At 40.9% G+C, this 17,523-nt stretch overlaps 4 protein-coding genes across 8 annotated transcripts; 3 read left to right on the top strand and 1 right to left on the bottom strand.

Moving 5' to 3' along the window:
* Window positions 1-215: 215 nt before the first annotated feature.
* Window positions 216-6,080, top strand: atxn3 (ataxin 3). Of its 3 annotated transcripts, none has more exons than XM_071542239.1 (11): window positions 216-246; window positions 754-918; window positions 1,019-1,063; window positions 1,163-1,248; window positions 1,379-1,445; window positions 1,532-1,619; window positions 1,861-1,996; window positions 2,139-2,305; window positions 2,992-3,151; window positions 3,240-3,310; window positions 3,430-6,080. In XM_071542239.1, the coding sequence occupies exons 1-11, from the start codon at window positions 223-225 to the stop codon at window positions 3,480-3,482; spliced, it is 1,062 nt and encodes a 353-aa protein (XP_071398340.1). In that variant the 5' UTR covers window positions 216-222; the 3' UTR covers window positions 3,483-6,080. The 3 variants fall into 3 exon arrangements, with proteins under 3 accessions (XP_071398340.1, XP_071398341.1, XP_071398342.1); XM_071542240.1 differs by having other exon boundaries at window positions 2,136-2,305; XM_071542241.1 differs by lacking the exons at window positions 3,240-3,310; window positions 3,430-6,080 and having other exon boundaries at window positions 2,142-2,305; window positions 2,992-3,155.
* A 228-nt stretch (window positions 6,081-6,308) lies between these two features.
* On the top strand, window positions 6,309-7,921 carry serpina10b (serpin peptidase inhibitor, clade A (alpha-1 antiproteinase, antitrypsin), member 10b). Its single transcript, XM_071542258.1, has 4 exons — window positions 6,309-6,912; window positions 7,068-7,341; window positions 7,469-7,616; window positions 7,730-7,921. Exons 1-4 carry the CDS (start codon window positions 6,309-6,311, stop codon window positions 7,919-7,921), a joined length of 1,218 nt encoding a protein of 405 aa, XP_071398359.1.
* A 932-nt stretch (window positions 7,922-8,853) lies between these two features.
* ddx24 (DEAD (Asp-Glu-Ala-Asp) box helicase 24) lies at window positions 8,854-14,124 on the top strand. Its single transcript, XM_071542243.1, has 9 exons — window positions 8,854-8,952; window positions 9,155-10,061; window positions 10,176-10,694; window positions 10,781-10,934; window positions 11,044-11,559; window positions 12,660-12,735; window positions 13,386-13,574; window positions 13,658-13,787; window positions 13,876-14,124. The coding sequence occupies exons 2-9, from the start codon at window positions 9,173-9,175 to the stop codon at window positions 14,115-14,117; spliced, it is 2,715 nt and encodes a 904-aa protein (XP_071398344.1). The 5' UTR covers window positions 8,854-8,952; window positions 9,155-9,172; the 3' UTR covers window positions 14,118-14,124.
* Window positions 14,125-14,392: 268 nt separating this feature from the next.
* LOC139663544 (ubiquitin thioesterase OTUB2-like) lies at window positions 14,393-16,588 on the bottom strand. Of its 3 annotated transcripts, none has more exons than XM_071542246.1 (6): window positions 16,412-16,588; window positions 16,253-16,336; window positions 16,026-16,144; window positions 15,832-15,916; window positions 14,753-14,944; window positions 14,393-14,606 (listed from the first exon to the last, which is right to left on the bottom strand). In XM_071542246.1, the coding sequence occupies exons 1-6, from the start codon at window positions 16,412-16,414 to the stop codon at window positions 14,403-14,405; spliced, it is 687 nt and encodes a 228-aa protein (XP_071398347.1). In that variant the 5' UTR covers window positions 16,415-16,588; the 3' UTR covers window positions 14,393-14,402. The 3 variants fall into 3 exon arrangements, with proteins under 3 accessions (XP_071398347.1, XP_071398348.1, XP_071398345.1); XM_071542247.1 differs by having other exon boundaries at window positions 16,421-16,588; XM_071542244.1 differs by having other exon boundaries at window positions 16,253-16,588.
* Between the last annotated feature and the right edge of the window lie 935 nt (window positions 16,589-17,523).

Genomic DNA, 17,523 nt, shown 5'->3' with positions numbered 1-17,523 from the left:
CTAAAAATGTCAAAGAGATTTTGATATAGACTGATATATCAGACTATGAATTAAATTGGACATTTCTTTGACAAAGTGGCCCATTTTGGCTACTTACAAATGCGTCAAAAGATGAATTTTGTAAACAACAACAACAACAAACTCTCCTGGAAGCTGATAGGCTATGGTGATGAACCCAGCAGGGTTAAGGGTCAGAGTTCATTGATTGACAGAAAGCTAAGTATGGAGTCCATATTTCATGAGAAAGTAAGTTTATCCATTATATTTGAAGTATTTAACCACTAAAACATGTCTTGATTATTCCGACAGCTTTAGACCTTACGTCGGCAATGTATGTAGCTGCGCTATCTGGCCGGTGTTAGGACATTTGTGGTGGTATTTGGCAATGTTGTTGCTGGCCAGACAGCTAATGCTAGCTAATTGCACCTGCTAGTGAGAGTAACATGGAAAGTTTCTCTTCGGTTAGCAATAACCATGCTAAACAACTTTCTCACAATGGCTAACATGTTACTTTATTAGGTGATAAGCCAAAGTGAGCTAGATATATGTAACGTTTTGTAATAGTAATGAAGCTAGCTGCTGTACTTGGTGCATGACTGTTGTACAACACCGGAAAACCCATAATAGTGTAACGGTAATCGCCTTGCTAAGAAGCTAATTGATTTGTTAAGCTAACTGTTTTGTTTCTTTGTCATATTAGGACAGTTGTTTTGGCCGGTGGCTCTACAGTAACTCTAAATTCTTTGTTTACAGCAAGAGGGCTCGCTTTGTGCCCAGCACTGTCTCAACAACCTACTGCAAGGTGAGTATTTCACGCCTGTGGATCTGTCCTCAATTGCTCATCAGCTTGATGAAGAGGAGCGGATGAGAATGGCAGAAGGAGGTATGGCCAGTGAGGAGTACAGGACCTTCTTACAGGTGAGGGGACACACATGGTGATTGTTGGTTCAACAGTCTTTTTTTACATGACTGTTAACAGAATTGTCACTAAGTTCATGTTCCTTAAATGTATTTGTAGCAACCATCTGGAAACATGGACGACAGTGGTTTCTTCTCAATACAAGTGAGTTTTAGAAATCCACTTTTCATATTGTTACTCAGTTACACCTCAATAATCATTAAGAGTCAAATATATAATTCCCTTGTCATATAATACCTCCAGGTTATTAGCAACGCTCTGGGAGTGTGGGGCTTGGAGCTAATCCTCTTCAACAGTCGGGAGTATCAGAGTCTAATGATAAATCCAATGTAAGTTTCTTTGTCAACAAGTTATTATGTGGGCTCTTAACCGATCTATATTCACAGAAATACTTTACAGTTTAGATTGCTTGTTAGAGCTCTTGTGTCTTTCTCTAAATATTCTACTTTCATGTTTCAGAAATGAGAAAGCCTTTATTTGCAACTACAAGGAGCACTGGTTCACAATACGTAAACTTGGACAACAGGTATGAGTTCCAGATGGCAGTGTGTGCCTTCAGTAAAAAAGACCTTAATATAGCCTGATTTACTAAAAACATTTTTTTCATTGCAGTGGTTTAACCTGAATTCACTCTTGACTGGACCAGAGTTGATATCGGACACCTATCTAGCCCTCTTCCTTGCACAGTTACAACAGGAAGGTAAAGTAAAGGACTTATACAAAGTCAAACAGAGGCAACTGCATGACTTGTGGATGGTGTATCAATTAATAGCATTTATGGGCATAATCTTTGTTGATATTAAGTCTAAACCCTGGATATGGCCTTTGACCTATAAAGTGCCTATAAAGTAGCTACTGCTGTTTGCCTTTGTAGACTTTGTACATACACTATGTCCACATGTTGCCGTGCAGAGAAGAGTACAGAAGTTGTGTCTGTGCAGGTTATTCCATATTTGTGATTCGAGGAAACCTCCCCGAGTGTGAAGCAGAGCAGATTCTTGGGATCATGAGAGTGCAGCAGCAGCAGCGGCCCAGGCTTATTGGAGAGGATGAGGCCCAGTCAAGTAGTGGCCAAGGGTAGGAATGTGCAGACTGAATAGAGGACCCAAAATGGTTTATCTTGGAGTACACTTCAAGTTGCTTCAAGTAGGCTAAACTTTGTTTCAGTTGAGGTTTTGTTTTGAAATGACTTTACTGTGCCCACTTCTACTCTGAGCAGCAGATCAGCAGCTCTGGGCCAGATGGAGATGGGTGTGGGTCTGGAGGATGAGCCTGTAGATGAAGATGAGGAGGAGCTGAGGAAGGCCTTGGCACTCAGCAGGCAGGACATGGATGTGGAAGACGAAGAGGCTGACCTTCGTAGGGCCATACAGCTCAGCATGCAGGGTAAGGGATGAGTCATCCAAACGGTTTAAAATACTTGTCCTTAAACAAGTGGTCACTTCCCCAGCAACTATATACTTGCAGTGTTGTTGGTTTGTATCCAACCCACAGCATTTGCTGCATATCATCCTTTTTGTCTGTAGTATATTTCCTGTCAATGAGAAAACTGACACTGTGGTATCAAAATTCAAAAGCGACAGCCGTGCCAGTGTCAGAGACCAGTAATTGTACTCAGTTATTTCAGAAATGTAGGCCAACAACTGTAACTGCAGGCAGCATTTACTTGTGCTGCTTGATTTGTTTTTAAAATTCTGTTCAACAACAGAGCTACTCCAGAACTAAAAGTATCCTGTCCACTCTGTTGTTGGGTCCACCTATTTATAAGTATGAAGAATTTTAGTTTGTCCAAATTAACTGCATTGTAAAAATAAGTTTATGAAACCAAGATGGAAGAAAAAAATCAATATCTGCCATTCATAGTCATTACAACTGCTTCAGTTTCAGCTACAGCTTTGATTATATCACTGATGAGTCTTGGGTCTGTTATGTTCACAAATATAGACAGTATTCCAAGGTCACAGGAACAGAGTATTATATGGGGTTTTTTTTATTATTATTTTGCCATTGTAATTGGAAAAAAAAGTTACAGCAGATGAATGTTGGGCATTTTTGCTTATATAATTTTCCAGGAGCAGTGATGAGCAACAAGCCTTCAGAGTCCAAAGTGGGAAATGTGAAGATCAGTGGCCAGGCAGCAGGGAGCGCTGCAGGAGGAGGAGCAGGAGGCGCCCAGACTGAGGCACTCACAGCCGAGGAACTGCGGAGGAGGAGACAAGCCTACTTTGATCGGTAAGTTCGGCTGTAATGACACAAGATGTCAGTGTATGGAAAATAGCTGCGTAGATTTTAATACAAATCCCCTCTGTTGACCACTTAGGCAGTCACAGCAGCAACAAGTTCAGCCCAGCATTCCTCAACAAGCAGACAGTAAATTGTTGGGCGGCTCAGGTAAGAAAGTTGATATTCTCGTCTTGCATACTGATGAAATGCAGATTGTTTAATACATTTTATTAAATAGGCCATCTGAGACTCAAAGACACTAACTTCATCTCTCTCACCTCCTCCAGGATCAAAGAGCAGCGGTTCTGAAGAGGGTCCACAACACAAACCCAGCCAGTGAAGTGGAGGAAGGTCTTCCAATGGCCTATGTTGTTTACCAGCTGCCTGGATTGGCAACCCCGCCAAGGGGTAGCTTTGCTCCTTCCTCTAACCTTTTGCACATGCGAACATAAGGCCAGCCAGAAGGCTGACACATTTCCCCTGGTTAGTTCGCTGACAGGCTATAGAGAAGAGAATAACAACAAAGAAAAGGCAACAAGTTAGTCTAATCTAACTCTGAACTGGCACTGAGGCTGGGAAAAGGGTGAATACAGAACTCTTGATGCAGTTAATCCAAGTCTGTAATGGCCTTTTTACCATAGCGCCTTCTATTTCTAATTTATAATGTTTTTTTTTTTTATTCTTACTTGTTTTTCTCTGGAAAAGATGGAAAAGTATCTTCAGCATACAAAGGGTGTGTTTGGTTGTTTGGGGGTGGAAACAAACCATGATGGGTGTTCTGTGGAAGCCATAAGGGACCACCGGTTAGACCACAGATAGACGCTTGATAGTGAGTAACAGAGCCTCCTACCTTTGATTGTACCTGGGTTTGTAGGTCATAACATGTGATCCTGCCCCGCACCCCTCCACCCCACCCCACCAGAATATTCATTGTAGTTTTGAAGTCATTTCTTGTTGCAATCTACCGAAATATCTTTTAACCAGCACTAAAATGTATGGGTCACTGACATTAATAATCTTATTTGTCTGTTACAGTGAACTCCAAAGGTATTTAGACAACACATTTTTGATGTTTGATGTTGATGTTACCTTTTGACTGTAGAATTATACCTTAACCATGAGATTAAAGTATATACAGTTTAAAACCCTTAATTTAAGGGTGTTCTCAAAATAACAAAATAACTCTACAGAGCTACTTGTACATGTTGATGGACAGAAAAAAGTATATATTTTTCATATATTGTCCAAAATTATTGATATACAATGATGAATGAAGTTTGTAGTCCATAAACACCATCGAATCGCTGCTGACAGATGAAAACTGTGTATCACCAAAGTCAAGAGTTCTCGTTGCTCGCATTAAGAATTTTAAAACATCTACTATGGGTCTTGAATCTTGAGTCTTAAAAAAAAAAGTCGGTATACGTCGCTGCAAATCAAAAAGGGTCTGAAGTGTCTAACTTTTGCATAACGGGTATATGACTTCATCAGTGTTCATCGTTAACTTGATAGGGAAATTATGAAGAAGACATTACCTTTAAAAACATTAATGCCTCATTTGAAGCTCATTTGCAGGCACTTGATGGTTTGCCTCACATTCAATACCTCAAAATACATGTTAACTTCATATTCATCCATATATTCCAATAATACGTTAGAGTGACTTAGAGCAGAATGTTGTCCACATCTTAGTTAAACAAAGATAAATTCAGTTTCACTACAATTGCTTAGTTAAAGAGCACCTGAAAATAAGCTATAGAGAGTATGTTGGTGTGGGTTGCAGACTTCTGAGTCTTTGGCTAATTGATTGGCTTATTTTTATCTGACAAAATACTTGCAGCACTTGAGGAATGAGGACATATACAAAAATGGTTGTAGATCTTCAGCTTTTCCTCAGAATATGGAGGAAAATACTTTTTCAATTCAAGCTGACTGTACTTTAACCTCATAATCTATATAATTTAAAATCCAAAGTGGTAAGAGGATAGAATCAAGACATCAAAAATGTGTCACTGCATATACTTTTTAAGAGTTCATTGTATTTTTATTTTTTATTTCATTATGACCATGACTGATTTTGTCCTACAAACTTCAGTTTGGTCCTACAAACTACAAATTGTGGTGGCAACACACTATTTTGATGAATAGATATCAATACAGTGTTACAACAATCAATATTGTTTACTATTATTCTGTTTTCATGGAATGGGTCATTAGTACAGTACATACCATTCAAAGTTCAGCATGCATCCCTTGTCCTCAAAACAGATATCTCCACAAAAACAGGATATCGTGTAAAGCGTGACTTGTCATCTTGTGCTGGTTGACTTCCAGGATGATTCCATAATTTCATTATTTTTCTTGGGTTTTTTTTTTACATTTTCTCTGGATTTGTTAGGCTTTTTTTTATTCAAACTGCACTGAAATAATATAAAGCAATGGTAGTTGGGTTTTATTTGATGACATTATTTTCACTCACTTCTTTACATTCTTACAATAGGTACTAAGTAATCATTTTTTGTTATACTTTACATCTGTGTTATTACAGCACATTACTTTCATTTACTTTATTAGATTTTTTCCAGGATTAAAGTGACATTCACTCCTACTGAAGTTTCTCATGTCATTTCTTGTAGTGATTCATTCAATGTGTACCTATTGATGGATGATTATCTGGATTATATGGATCATATTACTGCAAAATCTTATTAGACACTCCATATGTGAAGGTGAGGCCTTGGACGTTAGAATAACAGTTCTAAATCCATGTAGATCAACATGACGGCTCTTCGTCATGGTTAATATGTAACTATTAGAGCACACTTGCACTTTGTTTCCCCAAATAATAGACAGAGTTTTCAGACGTAACATCTTGCTGATACTCAAGCTGAGTGGTATGTATGTCAATTGCAATTTGTCATGAAATAATGTATTTCAATCACAGCTGTCTACTGCATATTAAACAAGTTGTTCCAGTGGTTTTGCTGTTTATGTAGATGGAAAAAATCTGTTTTAATTCAGTTAAGAAACAGTGTTTATCTGCCTTATCCTGCCTCTCTGAGGTATTCGTTTTCAAGTGACTGTTCAATCATGCTTCCTGAATTCCTCTTGACGTTTACATTACAGAATTTCAAGTTGGGAGCACAAACCTTCCCAGAAAAAAACGATGGCGGTACAGAAAATGAAGATGGGATTTATTTTCATCCTAACTTGTATGTGCATCCTAACGCCTGTCTACCAAACACAATCGCAGAGTGCCACCATCACAGACCTTGCCTTCAAAAATATGGACTTTGCCATGAGCCTGTACAGAAAAATATCCACTTACCACGACAAGAACATCTTTTTCTCACCCCTGAGCATCTCGACCACTTTTGCTATCCTCTCTATGGCCTCTGATGGTGTCACACGTGAGGAAATACTGAAGGGGCTCAATCTGGACCAGCTGGAGCAGAATGGCCAGCCAGAACTCCTTCCAAAACTTTTCCACCTCCTTCATGGGAACATCACACAGAATGGATCAGTGGAACTGGACCAGAGCACATCCCTCTTTGTTCAGCAGACATTTGATGTTGAGAAGACGTTCGAAGACCAGATCAAGAAGTTTTTTAATGCTGACATTAACAATGTAGACTTCAGAGACATGAAAGCCAGTATCTGCACAATTAATGAGTACATCATGAGCAAGACTGGGAACAAAGTGCCAGAGATGATAACCAGCTTGGATGCACTGACCAAGCTCATGTTAATCAACACAATTTTCTTTCAGGGTAAGTTGGTGTTGGGGTTTGGGTTAGGGTTGGTTCACTCTTCCAGATGTCAGAGCTTTCTCTTGAATTATTAAAAACTGTGCTGTGCCTCCTATGTGTGTTTTCTCCTTGGACCTTAAGCCTATATGATTAAACAGACTTAATTTCCTCTACAGGAGAGTGGCAGATGCCATTTAACCCCAATTACACAGAGAATGCACCCTTCTACATTGACAACTACAATACAGTCCCGGTGCCAATGATGTTTAAAGAGGATAGGTTCTACATGATGGAAGATATTCACCTTGGCGCCAACGTGCTGAGGCTGCCGTACCAGGAAGGTGTTGCCATGCTAATCCTGCTGCCCAACAAAGGTGTGGACTACACCTTAATCGATGATGAGATCACTGCTGCGAGATTCCAATCCTGGATCAAAAAGCTGGAAAAAATGTAAGTACACAGACGCTCGCTGGGTGAAACAGTATACTGCCACATTAAGATACTGAGATACTGAGAAGCACACTGGTCTATTCAATATGTTGGCCCGCTGTATGATATGGGACGTTCTTGTTCGTAGGAAACTTGAAGTCAACATGCCCAAATTCAAGATGGTGCAGTCCTATTCCCTGCATGATCTTCTACCAGATTTGGGTCTTGCCAGTGTCTTCAGTGATTCAGCCAATTTGACGAGGTTGAGTAAGGACAGAGGCCTCAAAGTGTCAGAGGTTAGTTTTTGGGTTATGTTTACTGTGCTGTTATTTTGTTATACATGTGAAACAAGGTATTTATCATTCTAGACTCAACAGATGATTAATTTATGTCTATTGTGCAAATACAGGTGCTGCACAAGGCTGTGATTGAGGTGGATGAGACAGGAACCACCGCAGCAGCTGCCACAACAACTGGCATCACTGCATTTTCTTTACCTAAGACCTTCATCATCAACAGACCGTTCTTCTTCTTCATCTACCATGAAGACACCACCAGTTTGTTGTTCATGGGCAGGATGATCGACCCCACCAAAAACTAGCTGTAATGGCTATATTGCTTCAGCTCTCGAGTGCTCGCTCAGGCATTATGTTTGCTGCCAAATGGCTAAAATTGATGTATTTTTTGTATCTGAAATGTGAATGGAATACAGGTCAGTTATAAAACCTTAATAAAAAAATCAAAAAAAATCAGGGGTTTTCATATATTTGTGATGGTCTGCTGGCCTACCCACTTTGGGACCCCTAAAGCAATAAGAATTTACAGTATGTCTTTCCTTTGGATTCAATCAGAACTCAATCATCATTTAAAATCTCAGATACTGATGTGTATAAACTCATACAAGAACTGCCATGTGACCAGTGTTAGGTAGTAACACAGTACTAATTTTGCCTAATTACTAATTACTTTACTCTCATTAACGAGTAATGTAACAAATTTTCTTAATTTCAGCAACAGTATTACAGTTACCAATCAAATACATAACCTATATGCCTTTACTTTTCATAAACACCCCCTCTAAATATCAGTGAAGTTGAATTCATTAAATCATAGTCTCACGCACAATTCATATTCGTATGAGATATGGCAGAAACGTTTAGCCTACTTCTCCAAGAATAATTGTGTAATTGTTAAACTTTCTTTGATTTTATTGAGAAAAAGCAAGGTTAGATCAGCGGACATCAACGCTATTTGTTTTTTCTTATCTTTCACAGAAGAGGTAGGCCTATTTGATCTATCCTCATTTTCGAGGTGAGAGGATGCAAACCTTGGCTGTATTAAACTATGCAAACCTTGGGGGTGTGAGACAAAAGTAATGTCACAGGCAGTGTAACGAATTACTTCTCCCAGTGAGTAATCAGTAAGGTAATACTATTCCTTTCGAACGTAATGTATCACTTCTTCACATTGTCCCGAGACTGCAGTACTGTTGTCTGTCTGTTCGTTGTCTGACTAATAAAGTTTTTCGAACCACGTGATCATAACTGTAATGGCTGCGCCCTCGTGTCATGCGTGTGTGTACTCAAGTTGACCAATATTTCGAGATATTTCAAGAACCGGTAGCGACTCAAGGTAGGTTGCAAGTTGTTTTTTTCTAGTGACTCTTCTTATAGTTGTTGTAGGATTTAATATGTTATGTTTTTTCATTATTTGGATGCTTCGGAACACGGTTGCTAACGTTAACTTCAGCAAACTTGAAATAGTTAACATGCTCTTAGGAAGTCAGCGTGAACAGCCCGACGTAACTGAATAATATACCCATGCCGTTTTATAGGACAGTGAAGACAAAAAGATGAAGATGAAGATGAAGATGAAAAACAAGCGTGGATCCTCCAGGCTACAGAAGTCAGACAAACGGAGCATACATATGAAAGGCAAATGGAAAGCAATAGAGCTCGACCCCAGTCTCTTCTCTGAGGAGGACATGGGGGGTCTGGTGTGTTTTGAAGAGCTGACAGATTACCGTCTGGTAGACACGGAAAAGGCTGCAGCTAAAGCAGCAAAGGAACTGAAAAAGCAAGAGAAAAAGGCTAAGAAAAGAAAAGCCAGCGAGGCAGAGGAGGGCGAAGGGGAAGGGAGTACAGCTGAAACATCTAAGAAACCAGTGAAAAAGAAGAGGAAGAAGAAAAATAAGAAACTGACCGGAGAGGAATCAACCAAACCGGATGAAAATCCTGAAGATGGTGAAGGTGAGGTGAAACAGGAGGAGGCAGATACAGGTAAGGAGAGCGGAGAGGGTGAGGCCTCTAAAGAAGATGAGTCAAAAGATTCAGCCACTTGCTCTGAAGTGGATGCCCAGTCGCAATCAAAGACCACAAAGAAGAATGACAAAAAGAAGAAAAAAAGGAAAAATAAGCAGCAGGCAGAAAAGGAGACAATCCCAGAAGTACAGCCTGAGCTGGAGTCTCCGACAGATGTTCAGGTTGAAGCAAAAGAGCAACCCTCTCAAGACAAAGTGGCAAAACTCCCCAAAAAACAGGCAAAGAATTGGACAAATGCCGTCCTTTCTGGTTCTGGTGACCAAAATGCTGATGTGAGTGCATGGAAGGGCCTATTTGTTCCCTCTCCAGTACTAAAGGCACTGAGCAGCCTGGGATTTGGTTCACCTACACCTATTCAAGCCCTGGCATTGCCCCCAGCCATCAGAGATCACATGGATATAGTGGGGGCAGCTGAGACAGGTAAGATTCAGTTGTGTGTATATATCAAGAATATGTGTTATATTGTGTTTTTGACTCATAACAATCCATCTCGCATTTCCATTACTGAAGCAAATGTGTGCACTGTAATTACAGGGAGCGGTAAGACGCTGTCTTTCGGTATTCCCATGATCCACACCATCCTGGAGTGGAAGAAGGGCTCTGAAACGCAGGGTGACGCAGAGGAGAATGAGCCAGCCACAAAGGTGGAGAGCTTGTACCTACCAGATGTGGATGAGTCTGCAAACACAGGTAATGCAGCAAGTGGCTCCACAGAGATAAGTGCTGATTCTGCGACAGAACAGGACCAGGAGCACAACATGGAGGACGAGGAAGAAGAAGAGGGTGAAGGCATTGCAGATCAAGATCAAGTTGACACAGATGGCGAAGATGACGGTGAGGATGAACATGTCGTCGAAGAAGAGGATGAGGATGAAAGGCTTGGATGTGTTAAAGTAATTGAAAATATCGAGTTTGACTTTGACACCACCGCTGAAGCAGTAGAAAAAACTGCTGGTAGTCAGAATCAGCCTCTGCTTGGACTGGTTCTCACCCCGACCAGGGAGCTGGCTGTTCAGGTTAAGCATCATATTGATGCTGTCGCAAAATTCACTGGTAAGTCATTGATCAGATTGTCATGATAAGGGTTCGAAGCCTTAAACAGACCTATGTATCTCAAGCTACATGTTACTGTTTTGTAGATATAAAAACCGCTATAGTGGTGGGTGGAATGGCACAAGAGAAACAGAGGAGGATGCTGAAGCGCAGGCCAGAGATCGTTATTGCCACTCCAGGACGCCTGTGGGACTTGATCCAGGAGAAGCATCCACATCTTCTGAACCTCAGACAGCTCAAGTACGTCACAATTAAAAGTCACAATTAACTCCTCTATTCCTTTTAAACCAACAGTTTATGAAAAATGCAGTCTCATTGACTTTGGATGTGGTTCTGTGTCCTTCTACAGGTGCCTTGTCATTGATGAAGCAGATCGCATGGTAGAAAGAGGCCACTTTGCAGAGCTGGAGAGTCTGCTGGAGATGCTCAACACCGTCCAGTGCAATCCCACGAGGCAAACATTTGTGTTCTCCGCCACCCTGACCATGGCCCACAGCTTGCCCGCCCGCCTCATGCAGAAGAAGAAGAAGAAGAATTTGGACCAGAGGAGCAAGCTGGAGGTTCTTATGGAGAAAGTGGGGATTAAGTCCAAACCCAAAGTCATCGACCTGACCAGGAAGGAGGCAACGGTGGAGACCCTGACCGAGACTCGGATCCACTGCGAAAAGGATGAGAAGGACTTCTTCCTCTATTACTTCTTGCTACAGTACCCCGGGCGCACCATGGTGTTCGCCAACAGTATAGACTGTATCAAGAGGCTCAACTCCCTGCTGGTCATCCTGGACCATACTCCGCTACCGCTTCACGCCAACATGCACCAGAAACAGCGCCTCAAAAACCTGGAAAGGTTTGCTGAGAGGGAGAGGTGAGTCCTACACACAACACGCAGTCACAGTCTTAATGTGTTTGCTTTAGGTTTGGCTTTATCTAGTCATCATCGTGTACTTATGATTAAACATAAACACCTATTGACTGTTACTAGCTTTAGGGTTTTACTTGGCCTGTTTTTTGTTCCCCACCTGTAGTTCCATCCTTGAGGCTTCTATGGTTAACCACATACATATTTACATATTAAATCTCTCCAGAAATGAGCAATTTTGCAGTCTTCTTACATTAAAGCCAACAACTTGCCAGTGTAGTTTTTGAGAGCGAGGAGATGGATGATTCAGAGGACAATTTATTCGCCCCTACGGTGAAGTTGAGTGCACTTTGTTTTTCATTTAACCTGCACTAATATAGGTTCCATTTATCTTGAGACTTTTGTTTGCATACTGTTAGTCAGAACACAAAGTCCACCTCAAACAAAAATGAATAGTTTTTAAATTGAACTATACACATCTCTCATACCCCTTCCTTCTCTCTCTCCTTCCTACCCTTTCTCTCTTTTCTGTTCACTACTTTATACTGTATTGTATTTTATACTATCTTTTGTTATATTGTCTTTTTTTGTTACATGCTGTCCTGTCTGTTTCTGTGCTGTCTTGGCCAGGTTGCCCTTGAAAAATTTTTTTAATATCAGTGGGACATAACTGGTCAATAAAGGTTAAAAAAACAACAAAGTTTTAGTTTTATAATCATGAAACATTAAAATGGACAGATTTTATTTGGTGCTTACTGTGCAGATGCAAAGGTGAAGGTATATTTATCAAAACTGGAATCCAAGCACAGTATTTTCATTTTTAACTTTGAGCCCATGTTTTATTTTCCTGTTCAGAAAATCAAGAAGGAATGAGCACTTAAGTGTTTCCAGTAGTTTCTATGATGTGCAGTAGAACTTTAGTGCCATTTTTTCCCTTGACTTGCGATCTTTACCAGCTTCCACAATTTTACTTTATATTGGTCACAATTATCACAAGACAACGAAAGCCTTGAATCGCTGCATATTATATGTCCCTTTACAGCTTTCAGCATTGTCCAATCCTTGATTCCCATATTGACACTTGAATTTCATAATCCCATCCACAGTTGTGTCCTCCTGACAACTGATGTGGCAGCAAGAGGACTGGATATCCCCAATGTTCAGCATGTTATTCACTACCAGGTGTGCTTTTTGACTGTTGTCCCTAGAATTTACAATCTTTGACAACTAGCTTGTTTGTTAAAGATATTTATAAATTTCTTTACATTAGGTCACCAGTATTCTAACGATATAAACATGGTTAGTTGTAACAAATTAACACTGAAAGGCCCAAATCTTAATCCAAATGTAAACAAAAGGGTACCAACCATAACCGTAACTCTGACCCTAACCACCATAGAACACTGAGGCGTGGAGTAGGAGAAGTTTTATTGTCATATTAACAGAATTATGGTTACTGACAGTATTTTACTGCTTATTGATTTTTTTATGTGAACAATGAAGGTACAGAGGGTTTATTTGCATTTGAATGTTTTGTAATCAGAGTAAACCAGACCAGTATGTTGAGTTTCAAGAGAATGAAACACTTTATAAATGTCAGTATTTCATTTAAAGACATACAATTAATGAATCTATTTGCATGCAACTTGAAGCAGTATACTTAAAATAAAAGATTCGGGTTATATATTGTCTAATGATTTGTTGATTATAGAATACAATTGCCTAGTTCCAGCTACTGCAGAAGTGTAATAGAGGCTGTTCTAATTGCTGATTAACTTTAAGGAGGGCCTCACTGTAATGTGTTTGTAAGACCTTCTTCCTGTGAATGGCAGGTTCCTAGGACATCTGAGACTTATGTCCACCGGAGCGGCCGAACAGCGAGAGCCACCAAAGAGGGTCTCAGCATGCTCCTGATCGGCCCAGACGACATGATGAACTTTAAGAAAATCTACAGGACTCTTGGGAAGGATGAGGAGCTTCCCATGTTCCCTGTGCAGACCAAATGCATGGATGCCATCAAGGTGAGATTAATCAGCATTTAGGACCTGTCTTTGTGTGCCTGCTTTTCTTAATTCAGTATAATATTGAGTGTCTGCCTTCACAGGAGCGGGTAAACTTGGCCAGGAGTATTGAGAAGATTGAGTTCCACAACAGCAGGAAGCAGCAGCACAATTCCTGGTTCAGACAAGCAGCAGAGGCCCTAGAGGTGGACCTGGATGATGATGTTTTGCTCGGTAAGACCAATGTTAGCTACAGAAGTAACAAATGATCTCTGAAATATGCTCAGATGCTTAGGATTGAATATGCTGTTTATGTTCTCAGGTAGAGGAAGGGATGAGGAGGATGACAGACAGCAGCAAAAGATGGTGAAGGGGATGAAAAAGCATTTGAAGCATTTGCTCTCCCAGCCTGTGTTCAAGAATGTGATAAAGACCAAGTACCCCACCCAAATGGGAAAGCTCTCCCTGCCGCAGATGCCCCTTGCAGGCGTGGAAAGTGCCATAACCAGGGTCTCCATAGAGAGGAAGAAACAGAAGCAGAAGAAAAAACAGCAGCAGCAGTGACATGTTGAGGGTAAATGTGTATTAAATAAGGCAATCTGTGACAGGATTTATGTAATTGTTAAAACATTTTCGCATAAAATCATTTTAAGCTATCGAAGCCAAGCATCTTTGAGTACTTTTTATGGCACAGTGTGCAAAATGATATTGCCTGATGTTGTTGAATCACCGTACACTGCATGATCTTATAAAAAGCTATTTTCATAAACCTTTCTTAAAGCCTGTTTGGCATTTCTTCAACTACCAGACAATAGTCCTGAGGTGAGCTGAGTCCCAGTGGACTGCTGGTCAGGGGTGAGGATGTGGGTACAGAATGTCGTAGTGGGCCGTTTGGTAGAGGAGGTGCAGGGAGGGTTCAGCGCCCTCTGGAATGATGTGGTGAGCCAACTGTTCATCACCCTCCATAGAAACTATGTGGATGCCAACATCCAGCGCCTGCGACAGAGCCAGGATGTCCACGTGATCGCACTCCATCGCCATGGTCTCCACCTCCTGGATGAAAACAACATAATGCATCATCTAGTCTGGCAGTCTAAAACAACGCAGCATTTTCTTGACCAATCCTCTGTAAATCACCACAGTAGTACGAGATGCTCTACTGTTCTGTCACTAGAGGGCAGCAACACTTTGTCACTAACCTGTTTACAGTAGACCTTCAGATTGGGCGCCTCCACAAAGTGGCAGAAGAAGTCTGCGTGGTTTTGCAGGTGTGCTGAAGTGAGCAGCCTGAGATACTGCACCACGCTGTCGGAGGCGGTCTGCTCATTGAAGAGTCTGAGCAGCGTGTCTTCCTGCTCGTCAGTCTGGCACTGCTCCAAAACATCTATTAACTTCAAGAGAACACAAACATTATCAGTTTAGCATTTTATTTTTCACTTCTTGCTCATTTTGAGATGTAAATGTGGAAGTTCTCTTTTGACTTTTCGGGTTGGCTTGTAGAAGAAGTTGGGGTCCAAAATAGAGAGTCTGATTGTTGGATTTTCTTCCTTGTGACATACAGAAATAGCCTTTACTGTGAGGCCCTCGACCACCAAGACTACAATTCTGCCATCAGGTTAGCCACCAGTACTCGTTACAGGACATAACACTAATATTTGTTTATAAACTGGCCATCTTCATCCCACCACAGCCTACCACATTGTGTTCCCTATATGGGGCACTCTTCATTTCAGTTTGCTTCTTCAATTAAATATTTCCAAAACACATACATTCTGAGATTTCAGCCAGTTCCTAATCCAAGTCATTTTGACCTGATGTATATTTATACTATGCCCCTTGTCCTATGCTTTTTACTAGACACGTATCGGGTATTACGTCAAACACATTACTATTGTGTGGACAACCATTGATTATGTAGCTAGGGGACCTAATCTGGAAATATGGAGGCAACTAACTGTTAATATACAGTTTATTTACAATTAGTTCCTAGGTTATTAATCATTGCCTGTGCCCCTTAAGTAAAGCGTTACAATTAGACCTATATCTTTGTTTCTGTGCCAACTTGGACCCATTTTGTACTATTGCCTGATATAACCTACTTTGAGGAGTAGGTCTTTCCCATATGTAAAGTATACTGATTGCTGTTCCTGTCTGAGTATTCTCTGACATGTTATTTATTTAAATCAAAATCCCCAGCTCTTCTTTGCTGGACCTTAACTGACCTACCTGGTTAAACAAATGAAATGTGTTAGGAAAAGTAAACGCAATGGTTATTCACCGTATTCAGGTGGTCCCTGAAGGAGCTTTCATCAAATCCCGCATCAGACGCATCTTTCCCACTCTCCACGAGTTTGTCCTTGAATCTGAAATGGAAACCATGAGCACCTTATTCTCTTTTCTGTCGCAGTGCTTCATCAAGACTCATTTATGTCACTTTAGGCAGGGCTAATGGCAATAATGTTGATAACCGACCTCTGCAACGCCCTGGCATTTTGTAGAATCGATTCCAAGTGTGCAAAGCAGAAGGCTCTGTAAAAGCAGTTTCCATCCCCGCGGACTTTTCTCACGGATGAAAACTGGCCGCTCAAATCCTAACAAAACAACAATAGGTCTGATTATTATGCACCCGACCCGCTGAGTTAAAAGGGATGACTGTGACCACCTGCAGTATACCACCCCATCCCCGCTAAATAGCCTACATTATGTTTGGCACCCGGCGTTTGCTCAGGGAACAGCGAAGAAATGTCCTCTCTGCATGAAATGAGCCTAGAAGAAGGCTCCATCTGCCGGGAAACGACAACTTCAGAATCTGCGAGACCAAACATGCAGCTTCGTGTCTGACATACCGCCCGACATACCATACTTACAGCGCCGCAGTGTCGCTATGTAGCAGACTTATTTCTGTCGCCTAGTTGTCCAACACATGCTTTAGGCCAACAACACGCTAGTAACAATTTAAGACAAATAATAAGCTAACAGTTTGGAAAATACCAGAACGTCAAAGAAGCAGTGTGTCAAAACATTCGAGCATTGTTTCCATCTTCCGACTACCGGATATTTGCAATTACCACGTGTTTGTGTTAAAGGGCCAGTGCAAGCTCGAGACGTACAGCGCCACAGTGCCACGCTAAAATCTTTAACAGTTTTGAAATCGCACACATAACCATCGTTTTAACAGTTTTTTGTCTCTCAGTCATAAATATACACTAGATACTAGATGTTTAGGAAAGGATGGGATATCACATACTAATGATACAACAGAATATCCTGCTGACAATTACTGATCACTCTCAAGTCGGGACCTGTAATCATGCAGGAACTTGCAGCAATATGCTGTGACACAAAGCAAAACAACAAGAAGCCGTGTCACATGATCTGCTTCACAACATTTCTGAGAAAGGTTTGCTTAACAGCAAGTTGGTTGTTCAGGTGGTTATTGTTGCTGCTTTGGTTATAATTCTTCATAAGATCGTTGGCTACACTTGCTACTATTGTTTGTGTGTGTGTGCCTGCAGCATCAAACAGAATTTAAAGTGACAATACACCACATTTTGTTATATAAATAAATGCCCGTTTTGCTTTTGCTACTGTTTATGCTGATTGATATCACACCATAGTGATTCAAACTGTATCGAGTTCATGAAAGCTTTTAGGCTACATTTGCTGTAAACATGTCTGGTAGGTCCGGTGCACAAGAAGTGATGTGTGTTATATTTCAGTGGCAGTGGTTTGTTTGGAATAAACAGAAGAAGTGGGTAGTTAGCATGAGCAGAGATAGCCACCATGGCTGAACTATGGTTTGTCTGAACAGACAAAGAAAAGAGCGCCACCTACAGAAACTCAAACTGCATCAACAGAAGGAAAAGAAGAGACTCGGTAGCCTACTGGTGACAGTGTTTGATTGTGATCTCAGAGAAGTGCATCAATGACCCTTGCAGCTTACTACTTTTAAAATGTAACAAAATTGAAC

This window comes from Centroberyx affinis, unplaced genomic scaffold (assembly GCF_046629955.1).
Source record: "Centroberyx affinis isolate AG114_WGS23_722 - 3 ecotype Tasmania unplaced genomic scaffold, CSIRO-AGI_Caff_v1 ptg004046l_1, whole genome shotgun sequence".
In the NCBI taxonomy this organism is placed as follows: Eukaryota; Metazoa; Chordata; class Actinopteri; order Beryciformes; family Berycidae; genus Centroberyx; species Centroberyx affinis.
Note: the sequence above shows the minus strand (reverse complement) of the source record. Positions and strands in the feature narration are given on the sequence as shown.